This window comes from Notothenia coriiceps, unplaced genomic scaffold (assembly GCF_000735185.1).
Source record: "Notothenia coriiceps isolate Sejong01 unplaced genomic scaffold, NC01 NC01_scaffold00035261, whole genome shotgun sequence".
Lineage (NCBI taxonomy): Eukaryota > Metazoa > Chordata > Actinopteri > Perciformes > Nototheniidae > Notothenia > Notothenia coriiceps.
The window spans coordinates 144,035-157,550 of NW_011367962.1; the positions used below are offsets into that span (position 1 = coordinate 144,035).

General features: G+C 39.8%; 1 protein-coding gene across 1 annotated transcript; it reads left to right on the forward strand.

Annotated features, from left to right (window-relative positions):
- Nucleotides 1-3,239: 3,239 nt before the first annotated feature.
- On the forward strand, nt 3,240-7,072 carry cts12 (cathepsin 12). Its single transcript, XM_010791160.1, has 8 exons — nt 3,240-3,270; nt 4,129-4,274; nt 4,376-4,495; nt 5,199-5,363; nt 5,454-5,675; nt 5,779-5,947; nt 6,756-6,861; nt 6,973-7,072. The coding sequence occupies exons 1-8, from the start codon at nt 3,240-3,242 to the stop codon at nt 7,070-7,072; spliced, it is 1,059 nt and encodes a 352-aa protein (XP_010789462.1).
- The last annotated feature ends 6,444 nt before the right edge of the window (nt 7,073-13,516 follow it).

The window sequence follows — 13,516 nt, forward strand, 5'->3', positions numbered from 1 at the left end:
AGTTCCCCTTCCTCGCTGCCCAAAACACGGCATTAGACAGGGGTGTTTCCTTCTGGAGGGTAAATACACACAACAACCTTAGAACCACCATTATAGTATTATACACACTGACAGCAGAGTATAGCCAGAAAAACAGTACAGTGACCCAGTCTCTTTACCCAATAAAACGACATACATCTTTTACAAAATCTCGAACACTCAGTAGAGTATTTTCTCTCGTTTTGTTTTCACAACGCAACATAAAAACAAGCCCACAAATATTCCGTCTTCGGACTGTCAAACTCCCTTTGGTCAAATCTACTACTCTAGCTATGTGATTTAGAGAAACGTCATTCTAGTAGTCGATGTAGCTTTTGCAAGCGATCTCGTTCCGCCTGGAGAATAAGATTAATTCTGTTAAGTGATAACTTCCGGCTAAGTACATGGTCTGAAACGCCCTCGTCGTATTAAGGACCTCAGAGCGACTATTAGACCGTTGGAGATTCCTTGAGGTCGAGGTCAAGTTTTAGAGCGTGCAAGTACTTGTTTGACAAACTACTCGACCGGCAAAAAGTAGCATCGAGGGTATCGAGGAAGACCATCAAATCATGCGAGGACGCTACTATTTCAAGAACGTTGTGAGTTAGTCTACGGCGACATCCGCGGTGGTAGTCGCGCACAAGGTTTACTTCTATATACTTTGTTATGAAAAAGTTGTAACACACAATAAACCTCCACTGAAACGATTGTGATGAATTGTATACCTACTTGTGGAAATTGAGACGGCTAAAAGGTCGATTTGGGAGTGGGAAATAATACACGCTTTCTTTTCGTATATGTTCACACATGTGTGTGTGTAGTGGTCGTGTGTGTGTGGGTGTTTGTTGGTGTGGTTGTGGTGTGTGTGGTGTGTGGTGTGTGTGTGTGTGTGTGTGTGTGTGTGTGCTGTACGTTGTCTCCATCGAACTCGAGAGCAGAGGGATGTGTCCACGCAATACACAATTGTCGCACGCGACTTCGTCGGTCTGTACGCGCAGGCAATCCCGGATGTGACAGAGACGTCAGACGCCAGTGTGCGGGCGACAACTCGTCGTCGACTTCGCTCGGTTCAAGGGAGGAGCGACGGGTTTTGTGCCGTACATCTGTTCCCCACAAGGCAAGACCTCCCATATGTGCGTTGTGGTGATGGAATCCTTGGTGGGTAGATATCATAATATGTGTGATGTCGCTCATACGGTCTTTTTGTCATGTCACTGAGACGTTCTCATTACAATTCACAGTGTTATGGTGTGTGTGTGGCAGTGTGTGTGGTAAGGACAGAGAAGTCTGTATCTGTACTACTTTTCTTAGATTAATTTTTTTTTTACATTATACCATTCTCTTGTCTTGTACGTATTACATAAAAGCCCTCTCCTCCTGATCGCCCCCCGCTCGACACCTTCGTAATGACGTAAGACAAGGAGAAGGTTTCATATGAATAATTTAGGAAAAAGAGTGCCACAGATATAGACTTCCGTCCCTTACCCTCGTACACCACACTGCCACCACACACATCAAACTGTGTATGTGGGAAATNTAAGTAATTTGGAAGAGGAACAGAACATGCATAATGTGTGGAATTTCAGTCGGACCACAGCCATATGATACCTCTCACACACACACACACACACACACACACACACACACACACACACACACACACACCTGCAATCTGTACACAGCCTTTTGCCTATTGACTTACACCGTTTCCCGCTCGGTGCTTTACAGTCAAAAGGCTACACCACTTCATTAAATTATGAACTAACTACACTTTGCGAGGAAGCAAGTGTGATCTGGATTCCTATTGAGGCCTTGTGGGATGCATGCAGTCAGAGGATGATGGATGGAAAAGGCTTGTTTACCTTAAAAGACATCCTGCAGACCTCATTCGTGACTCATGTTGTTTCCAGCACACTCCTTCATTAGAAACGATGCTGAGCTGAGCGCCTCTCGCCTGTTTTGCCGCACTGTTTTTGGGTGTTGGCGGTGCCCGTTCGCGGACATAATAACAGCAGACCGTCAGCTGAGCTCATCCCCTGCAGTCGGTGCTGAGAGGAGGCCGTTGCGGGCCGCTGGGGGGCGCTGCTGAGCACACATACATGCTCATGTGTCAGTGTAAAACCAGGTAGAGAAGTAGAGTTAAATTCATGTACAAAACGATGCAGGACTAGTATCATTTTAATCTAGATTATTTGTAGATTTGTAATTGCGTTATGTTGTTGTTGTTTTTTTTTTTAACCTTATTCTGAACTCAAATAAATTTAAGCTATCGCCCCTTTCATTCAATCATGCAGCCCAAAGTGCTCCACATGGCTAGTAAAATAAATAAATAAATATATAAAACATCAATTAGACCGAAAAAGCACAACAATTTGAAAATAATTAAAAAACCTATTGCAAGACGAAAATAGAAATATAATGTTGTCACAAGAATAAACAAATACAAGGGATTAAAATATGTATGACATAAGTAAAAAATTAAGGCAACAAATGACAATCCACTTGTCCATTCCACTACATTTATCTGAAAACTGTGGTCAAGTGAAGTTAATTTTCAGATTGCAATTTAATAATAAATATATTATAAACTTAAATCAAGGCATTTATAAAGATTAAACCATTGGTCCTTAACATTTTTCATTTGAAATCTTCTCTTTTACTTTATAAAGTATTTCGTTCTTATTGTTTTCTTTTTTTTGTATTAATACATTTTACTCAGATGTTTAATATCACTATTATTATCTCTTTATTTTATTTTCATCTTTATTTATTTATTTCCAATACGTTTTTGTCATTTCTCAATTCCAAATGTTTTTGATTATACTGAAGTGCTTCGGGTTTTGAATGCAGAATTGATACTTGTAATAAGTTATTAACATAAAAACAGTGCTGGTTTTATTTAAGTAAATGATCTGAGCACTTCCTCCACAACTGATTTTGGAAAGTTAGATGTCAGGTGTTATGCTCAATCATAAACCGGTAATTGAAGGATTTACATTATTGCAGCCTTAGCTCTCTCTAAATGATAATAGGGGTATTACCAAGGAAGAGCTGGGAAAGCATCTTTTTTTTGTTGACTTACGTTCTTCTCAGGTGCTGGCATAAGTGTTGATTACGGGACTCATTAAAGTATAGTGGAGACAATGTCCTTATAGCAGAGATATATAAGGAACGTTGACAGTGAGCGTGTTGTTGTGTAGCTGCAGAGTCCCTCTCAGACCATGAGAACAAAACAGACTCACATCCATGAAGGTGAGCTGGCAAGGGCTTTTTATCTCATATGTGTTAAAACATGTTTTTGTTGTGTAGAGAATAACCTCTGCTAAATGCAACTAATGCAAGAGTTTAAGCTTTAAAGAGTGCTTTGTACATGCAGCAAGTGGACTTTGTCCTGTGGTGGTTTACCATTATTTATAAAGTATATGATTTTATAAGATATATTGTATGTTTTTACATTAAATTGCATTTTATTCAGAGTTCAGTAATAAGAAATATTATTTTGTTATGTATAAAACGTGGAGTCATGTAACTCATGTTGCCAATCAGGTTTTTACAGAGTTTCACGAGAGAACAATATATCGTTTTTTTCACTTTTAGAATAAATAGCCTCTATTATTGAGTAGACAGACTGTAGAGTAAAACAATAAGAAAACAACTAATACATTTTTTATAAAATAAGTGCTACACAGTGCAATGATTTGCTTTTCTAAAATTGTACATTTTGGACTTGGAAGATAAAAACCACTGGGAATATATTAGTGATGCAGTTTTGATTAAAAAAATGTTAACCTACATACTGTGTAGAATGACTTTACAAAACACTAGATAACTATTAGGATTGCCCAGTTGTAATGAGTTTGCTCGCTGATATGCTCAGTTCAGTAAGTACAACAACTATTATCTTTCTGATTTATAGTCTTGATTAAAAGCAAATATGAAACACTGCAATAACACATCCGTATACTCACCAGAAAAAAAGAAAATGCTACAGAAGGTTTTCAATGCTTACACTGTTAATGTTACTGTATGTGACAATGCAAGTCACACACACGTTGATAATGTTGAGGTACAATGAAAAGCTGTGACTCTATGATGCTGTCGTTTCTGTAGTCCAGCAGACCGGCCTCCTGCTGGGAGCCGCTCTGCTCTCGGTGCTGCTGTGTTGCCCGCAGCTCGTGGCCTCAGACTCAGACGAGCTGCTCCTGACCGAGTGGGAGATCTGGAAGAGCAGCAATGGCATATCCTATGAAGATATGGTGATAATGACGCTGGGTTGAATACAAAAACCAACAGTAAAGTGCATACAAGCTCTGATTCACTTAAGTGTTTCTATAATATGCTTTTTTTTGTCTTGCAGGACGATATGCAAAGGCAGATCATCTGGGAGGAGAACAAACAGATGATTGAAAATAATAATCAAGGGTTTTTCAGGGGGATGAGGCCGTTCACTATGGCCATGAATAAATACGGAGACCTGGTAAGAAGTACTGTTTTCCTCTCATTGATAAAAGCTCCACTGCCTGACCTCAAATGTATTTAACGTTGAACTTAAAGAAAGCTTTTGTGGTGTACGCAAAATGATAATAGATTATTTTTGAAAATCCCAACATGGACAAATGATTGATGAATGCAAATAATAACTTCTAATCTGAATCTATGATTGAGTGTATGTGTTTTTATATCTTTAATCTATGTCCATAGGATTAGATTATGATGCAATTCAACAAACAACCCATTATTTACTTTCTTGCCAAACAACTCAACATATTTTAAGTTATGTCACTTAACAAACATCTTTATTTTCAACCCAAATTACAATCCTTTTCTTAACGCTAAGGAGTTTAGTTGCCTGAATTGAAACAACTGTTTTTATTTTCAATCTTAACCACAGCTGCGATGTTAACTTTCCCTTTCCCTTAAGCATAATGAGCGTAGGTGCTGTTTGCCCTATTATTTGCACCAGTCAAATGTATAGAATGGTAGATAACAATTTATAACGGCCATTTAATTGGCTGATAACAGAGAAATGGTATCTATCTTCATATCTAACTCTTGGCAAGAAATTGAATAAGTGTCATGGAAAATGATTTGGCTTGAACAAATAAGATAAGTTGTTAACTACATTTTATACAATGACTTGAATGATTTGGAAACTTCTTTTTTGTGATCTCCGTACATAGACTAGACAAGAGTTCCGGGTTTTGCAAGGTGCCGTGATAGACTCCCAATTTGTGAAGAGAGGGAAGACCGTCTCGAGCCGCAGCCTTCGCAACGCTGCTAAGAAGTTAGATGCTCTGGTTGTCGACTACAGAAAGATGGGCTATGTCACTGAGGTGAAAGACCAGGTAAGACATTTCTCATTCATTTTCAATGTTTTTCATGTAGACAGAATCATGAACAACTTGAAATATGTATGTTTTAATTGATATTCACAGGGTTACTGTGGCTCGTGCTGGGCCTTCAGCACCACGGGAGCTATTGAGGGACAAATATACAAGAGGACAGGTCAGCTTGTGTCTCTGAGTGAACAGAACCTGGTGGACTGCTCCAGATCTTATGGTACCTATGGCTGCAGTGGTGCCTGGATGGCCAACGCCTATGACTACGTGATCAAAAACGGCCTTCTGCCGACAAACTCCTACCCATACACCTCAGTGGTGAGGATCAACCCGCTGGCTCTGCCTCCATCAGAGCACTTCAATTAAGTTATTATAACTGTGTTCAACCTAAGGATAACTTTAAGCATTCTTCTCTCAACAGGACACCCAGCCCTGTTACTACGATAGCAGACTTGCAGTGGCACATATCAAAGACTACAGGTTCATACCGAAAGGAGACGAGCAGGCTCTAGCTGATGCCGTGGCAACTATCGGCCCAATCACAGTCGCCATTGACGCGGATCATTCAAGCTTCTTGTTCTACAGCTCAGGTTAATTTAAAAAATCTCCATCTGGACAATTTATATGTTGGGGATTTACAATAAATACATTTCAGGCAGCTGTAATCATGTTCTTATAACTTAAAATTCAATCAAATCATTATGTCTATGTTAAAGAAGTTGCATATAATGACAAACCCAGACAATATTGGTTTTGGTCAACAACTTGACTGTTTTTGGTACTGATAAAGCTACGTACATACACTACCTTACCAGCACCAAACAGCGGACACACAAGGCGAATATTTACTGGTGAATCTGGCATTTAGCAGCTGAAAAACAAGATCATTAGGAATTGGAAATGACTAAAACTAAGCTAAAAGGAGATTGAAAATTGGAAGTACATTTATCACACAAACATTAGTCGTGGGCATAGACTTTGGGGGGGTTCCTCTCAATATGACAGGAGCAAAGGATATTTCGATAAACTGCTGGAGCGCAACTCAGACGCAACAAATCCACTGGTGCAGTTGGTTGTGGCAGTATGCAACCTCATAAGCAGTGGTTGCAGTCTTCCATAAAACACAAACTATGCACAGTTTGACAGAAACTAATATGAATTGATGCAGACTCATAAGTGCTTGACACTCTTGTGTTTCTTGGGGGAAAACCCTTAACCGAGTATGTCCCTCCAACACCTTAGCTCATAACTTGACTCCAAATGAATTCTTATCTTGCTGAGTATCTGATCAGATGGCGTAAGTAAGCAACTTTATGCAATAATATGTCACTAAGCGTATTTCCATTGCTCACAAGTGGCCAAACAATAAATGAATGCAGGTTGAATTTTACTTTGCAGGAATATATGATGAGCCCGCCTGTAACCCTAACAACCTGAGTCACGCGGTGCTGCTGGTGGGCTACGGCTCTGAAGGAGACCAGGACTACTGGATCATCAAAAACAGGTCAGAACTACATACAGAATGACTGGTTTGACATTGTATAGAATTACATTTCTTATTCATACCACATGTAAAAGTGTTTCTTTTTTATCAATCACTGTTTTTTCTTTTTAGTTGGGGTAGCAGTTGGGGTGAAGGCGGCTACATGCGGCTGGTCAGAGACGGCAGAAACACTTGTGGCATCGCGAGCTACTCCTTGTACCCTATTCTATGAGTCTGATGACATGATTTTTTGCAATGTGGAACTTTTCCACTGGACTTTCACATTTTTATGTTTTCTATCTGCAACTCATTATGAACCTTTCCGACACTTTGCTTTTCTCAGGGACGTGGTACACACACCAATTTGTATGTGGATTTGTAAGTTATGACACACACACATTAGTCAACCGTTTAATATGATGGTGGCTTATTTTAGCAAATGTTACACATTACAGAGTCAGATCACCGATTCATGATTCTTCTCAATTTGAGCTCAAGGTAGCTATATGCTAATTTATACTCATAAGAGGGTTCCTCATTTAGTTTTCATAGAGTCCTATGTTCTTGATAAAAGAAGGTGGGAGATTCAACCTATTGACCCTGGGAAATATACATTGCTGAGCCTTTGGATATTTCCTCATTGTGTCATATTATGAAGGGATTAAACTGGAGAACATAAATATGATCCCCACATAGCCACAATCCAATTTTACAAAAGTTTCATAATTGGGCTTTAAATATCATCAATTATTTTTTAGGAGACACAATGTACTTTGTCTCAGGTACATTTAATACAAAATAAAGTAACATTTTGAATTCTGCAACATCTCTCACTCTTTGATATATTAGTTTACAGTAACACCTATAATAAGGGGTGACTCAATTTTAAATTGTGCTTCAAATTGAATGTGTCTGAAATTTAAATGGGGCTTTGTATTTTTTGTGTAAATGTGTTTTCTACCATTTTAAACAACTTCTGATCGGTTTTCTACTGGGTCAACTAAGTATCCTAACTTCTGGACTGACTAATAATAAAATTTGGAATAATTTTCTCTGACGAGTTGCCTATTTGTCTATTGATCTGCATGTTGCATTGTTCAACCAATTATTGTTCAAATACATGCTTCATCATTCTTTACAAGTTCAACCGCACCCCTCTGAACCTTGAGCCTGATTTACTGCCGCGCTTTTCTTCAGAAGTCTAACATAAAACGCTCCAAGGTTCACCTGCTGCAGGGTTTACCTGGGAGGAGGAGCTCTACGAGGGAGAGGGAGGCTTTTTCACTGCTACACTGACATGGCTTACTAAATACTTTATAATGCAGTGGAAAATATCTTTGCTTTTTAGTGCAGTGTGGTTATTCTTGCTCTGCTTTGCTCCGGTTTGTAATTCTACTGAGAAACCCTCAAAGCGTAGACATGACAGTCAGATCAATCAGAAGACACACAGCACCAACAAGTTCTGTGATCCTGCCTTCAGCAAGCACACAGCAGGCGCCATCACTCAGGTAATGCAGCGCTTTGTTGGATTTTTTAAAAATATTTCCACCTGAAATTGTTCCTACCCTTTCAAAAAGTGAATCATATTGTGGTGTGACATTATATACAGCCACTATCACTTTATTCATTCATTTCATAATGTCTCAAGAATAATTGTTATGGCATCCTAAGCTTAACCCTAGACATAACTTAGACAAACACACACTTTCTTAATCCTGTGTTTCTTCATGTCACGTCCTGACATACTAAGATCATTAGAGACAATGTCTTTTCTGAGTTAATGCATCTGATACAATATGTAATCAATAACATACAATTCACATATTCTTAGCTAATCACTTTGCAGCACGATTATAATAGGTGAGTGGGGTTGTGAGTGTTAGCGTGTGTCGATGATCCTACAGTCTATTGTCTCTGTCTCGGTGCAGAAGTGCAGCTCTGGCTTCTACAGAGAGAGGGCGGCACTATACAGGGGTCAGTGTGTGCCATGCCGCTGCAATGGACTCTCCAAGGAGTGCGATGAGCAAACAGGGAACTGTGTGGTTGGTGCTCTCTCATACACACAGACACAAGTGTTTATTTACAGCACAAGCAGCTTAAATGTTGTGGGCCAAGACAAAGGCAAAACATGTTGTTCATTTTATGTTTGATTTAACCTCCAGAACTGCCAGTTTGACACCACTGGGGACCACTGTGAGCGCTGTAAAGAGGGTTTCTATGGAGACGCAGCCAACAGGACCTGCCGTGCCTGTCCATGCCCCTTCATATGGAACAAGTAAGATCATTTCTCATTACGTAGCTCAACCAGGCTCATCTGATTTTGCTCTGAATCAGTATTAGGATGTAAATGTGTCTTTTTGCAGTTTTGGGCAGGCCTGCCTGGACATTGGCTCAGGAGAGATGGATTGCGTGTGCAGACATGGTTACAGTGGAGACAGATGTGAGAGGTGTGTCTGCTGGTGGAAAAACGGACACTCACCCAACACAAGCTAATAAACACCTCAAGATTACCAACAATGCAGCAATATGTTGCATCCTATTCCATATTTTCCAATGCTCAATGCAAGGCACAGGACTGAAACAACAATGATTTGTTTGTCCTGTTTAAGATGTGCGTTTGGATACTTTGGCAACCCAATGGTGCATGGAAGCAGCTGTAAGCCCTGCAATTGCAAGGGCAGCTTGAACATCTGTGATTCTCTGACTGGAGGTAAATATTAATGTTCACACAATTAGAGACAACGTTTTGAGAGAAACAGCTCCCCAACCGAGAGACATTAGTAGTGATTTATTTTAGTTTCTATGCTTCAAAAGGTAAGGTGAGTTTATGTTTGACTTCCAAAACGTTGGAGGACAAAATCAAAGTTGCAGAGGCCGAGATATTCTGCCTTTTGGTCCCTAGTAGGGGACAAACTCCCAAAAATATACCTAGATGTTTCTATAATGTTACCAATCTTTTTGGTTGTGTATTTTATGTTGAAAAAATGCACTTCTGAGCTCCAAAAATAAAATGTTCACAGGATGAGTAGCTCATAAATAGTAAACTGCAGCAGTGATTAAATCCACTTTTCCTTGAGTAGAGTGCATCGCATCTGATAACAGCAGCAGCGGCGCTCACTGCCATGGTGAGTTTGCGTTGACGTCTGGCTTACAATCATGTTTTTGACACAGAAGAATTACATAGAAATGTGGTAAAGTGTTTCTGTGCTTGTGTCTGGTGACAGAATGTGACAGCTGTAATGTCTCCTTAATGTTGGACTTGGAGACGATGGATGATGTCCTGGCTCTGATGAAGCAGCAGCTGCAGAACGTCACCGATGGCCCCGCTTCAATTTCCTGGCCGAACGACCTGCAGGACAACATCTCTGAAACAGAGATACAGTGGATGCAGGTTTCAGCTGTGTGTAACAGTCCTTTAAAACTTCTTCTATTAAGTGCTTGCCGAAGAGTTTGCAAAAACTTCCAAGTACTTTTAACTCCCCTTTGTGTCAGAATCTGGTTTGGAGGTACAGCACTGCTGTGAGACACCTGGTTGAACAGCTGGAAGCAGATGTGGATAGTGTCAGAGACAAATTGAGTCAACGTACTGACATGATACCTGGAGTGAATTTTCCTCAGTTAATCAAAATGAAACTGAATTTTTCGGTTGTTGCATTTTTTTAATTTAAATTGTAAATGTAGGCAGGAGGTAGTGTTATGCATCAAGGGCACACTCCCAATGCCACCTAATGTCCTGCTGAGTTTGATGAATAAGTTATCTTCTTTTTGATGCAGTGATAACAAGTAATGTACAAAACCTAATCTGAAAGAATACGAGAAGCCTTGACACAACGTTTTACTCATGATAAACCTTTCAGAAACTAAAAGCCGTATCAGATCTGGAGAAGGTTGTGCAGAATGTGAATGAAACAAAGTCGAAGGCAGAGGATCTTCTCGCAGCAATACAAGGTAGGCCTACATCAGTTTATCATTTTACATTTTCGGGACATTACAGCCCTGTGTAGATGTTGGGCAAGAACAAAGACTTATCAATGATGTTGTGTGACGGAATAATGATGCCAAAGTGACCAACAGATGTATATTTTTAAAGCAGTGTTTCTGTTATTGCCATGCATCTGTCAGATTCATTAAAGCAGCAAACTGATGTGAAACCCAGAGAGGCTGCTACTCTCTCTGAAAACAGCAAAGCCAGGATGATGGAAGAGGCTCAGCGCATCATGCAGGAAATGAGAGACAAAGGCTGCACTGCTCAGAGAGACAGAGATGGCAGAGACCAGGAGGACGTGCACAAATGTGAGATACAACAAAATGGATTCATTGATTACTTCTTGGCATAGAGCTTATGTTCAGACAGCTCAGTTTATGGCTAAAAGGATGCAGAAAGGTTCTGTTACGTCAGTTGGATACAACCCACTTTTACTTTTTTATATAAATGTATAGCTACAGTCGGTTAGCTTAGCTTAGCAAAAGTCCCATTGGCTGAGATAATACAATAGCAAGGATAACAATGGAAATGGAGGAACAAATTGATAACACAGTTTGGTCCATTTCCAATATATATATAATATAGAACCCAGAAAATGTATATCAATGTAACAGAGTAGATTGCCTTAACTTGTACAATAATAAGTGTGTTTTTTCCTCAGTGTCAGCCACAGACCAGGCTGTATTGAATCTGAATGTAGAGTCTCTGATGGTCTCAGACTCTGCTTTGAGGGAGATGGCTGGGCTGCTGTCAGATGCTGAGGACAGAGTGCACACGACACAGGCCCTCAACAGGAGGGGTCGTAATGCCGTAAAACATCTGGAGGTGATGTGGTACATAGCTAGCACTGGTAGCCTTATACATTCCTCACTGTGTGTTGTCCCTGATGTTTTTATGTTTGTTTATCATTTGTCAGCATCTTCAATCTCAGCTGGGGAGAGAACAAAAGAGGCTCCGTCCTGTGACACAAATAACTAAAGATCTGCTAAAGAATATAAGCAACATATTTGTAATGCTTGAGGAAACCAAGAAAGTAAGCAGCAACTACCAGCATAATAACCAGACACATTTTTTAGTGTGCAATTTGATTTCATTGTATGAAAATTGCAGAAATTTGAAAACCATGCAGCTGAAGTAGATGGCGCCAAGTGGAAACTCTTTCAAAAGTTAAATAGCATTTTCCGAATGAAGGCCACGATGGGCAGTGTTACTAAGGCTGAGGAGCACACAGAGGAGCTCAGCAGAGTGGCAGCAGAGTTTCTACCGTAAGTTTGAAACAGAGGAATTTAAGAAAGTGGATATAGTTAAGGTGACTATTAACACTAAAGACAACTGCTGATATTAATTCACTGTCATTTCAGATTGCTTCATAATGCTAGTACCATCAGTGATGACCTGCTCAGTGAACTGGGTATAGGAGCTTATAACAGCATCATAAATGCCAAAGACAATGCAGAGATGGCAGCAAGTCAGAGCAGAGAGGCGGCTGAGCGAGCACTAAAGGTAACAGGTGATTTTAGTAATGTAGACTGGATGTTAAATAATATAAATAGCATTATATTATTCTGATTCTATTGATTAGGATGCAATGGAGGCAGGTCTTGTCAACATGGCCAAAGGACTCAAAGAGAAATCTACACGTTTGTGGACAGAAGCCAACGAGACACTTAAAAGTGCGAGAAATGCATGATTTATACCAAGTATTTTTGTGTTTTTATGTCAACACATTTTATTACTTTTAAATTCACAAAATTGAAACCCTTTTTAATTTCTTTTTAACAGTTCAGTCCCAGACAATGAACATTCTTAAAGATGGCATGAAGAAGAAGAAGATGGAAAAAGGAGAATCACTGCGAATGGGCATCTCTACAGTCAGTGACAACCTCAAAAATATCAGAAAAGGTTTGAGGATCACTTGACAAGAATATATTACACACTGTACCTTCTTAACAACGGATTATAATGGTCTTTTGATTTCAGACGACACAGGCATCTCCATAGAGTCTGCAAAAAACGCTGCGTCTGCCTCTAACTCCACAGTCAGTAAAATAACACAGAGACTCAGGAACATCAGCCAGGAAGTGCAGAAACTAACTTTGACCGATGTCAGTGTGAATATTGACGATATTTTGGTTGATTCAGACCAGACATGTGAGTATTCAATGGCAGAAAAAATACACATTATTAATTATATTGCTTTCATAAATGTAATCTTGCTAAACTGAAATCTAGCTGAAATAATCTCATTGAGTTATGTTTGATTTCTGTGATTGTTCAGTGAAGAACTTGAACACAGCCCTCCCTGTGTTAAAGGACAAAATCACAGATGTTGAGGCTCTCAGCGGGAAGAGGCTTCCTGGTGCCAACATGACAGAAAGCATCAGGAGAATCAAGGAGGTTATAAAGGAGACAAGACACTTTCTTCACAGGGTAACGTTTTTCTTTGAACTTTTGATTTCTTGCCAGCAGTAGCTTAAAGGTGACCTATCATGCAAAATGCACTTTTGTACGTCTTTTATACATGAATATGTGTCCCCGGTGTTCCAGGGAACTCACCAAGCGTAAGAAAACACAACCCCTCTCTATTTTCCTCCATACCCAAATCTCTAAATAGGGGCTGCAACGGATTTGATACAGACTGATCCAGATTTGAACACTTCTGTGACGTCACAGAAGTGGCGCTACGGCTAT

What these genes read in the sequence shown, in the direction of transcription:
- cts12 (XM_010791160.1), top strand. Translation starts at nt 3,240, where the DNA reads ATGAGAACAAAACAGACTCACATCCATGAAG. An exon ending in ACAGACTCACATCCATGAAG is followed by an intron (nt 3,271 to 4,128) that starts GTGAGCTGGCAA and finishes TCGTTTCTGTAG; the next exon opens with TCCAGCAGACCGGCCTCCTG. An exon ending in TACTGGATCATCAAAAACAG is followed by an intron (nt 6,862 to 6,972) that starts GTCAGAACTACA and finishes TTTTCTTTTTAG; the next exon opens with TTGGGGTAGCAGTTGGGGTG.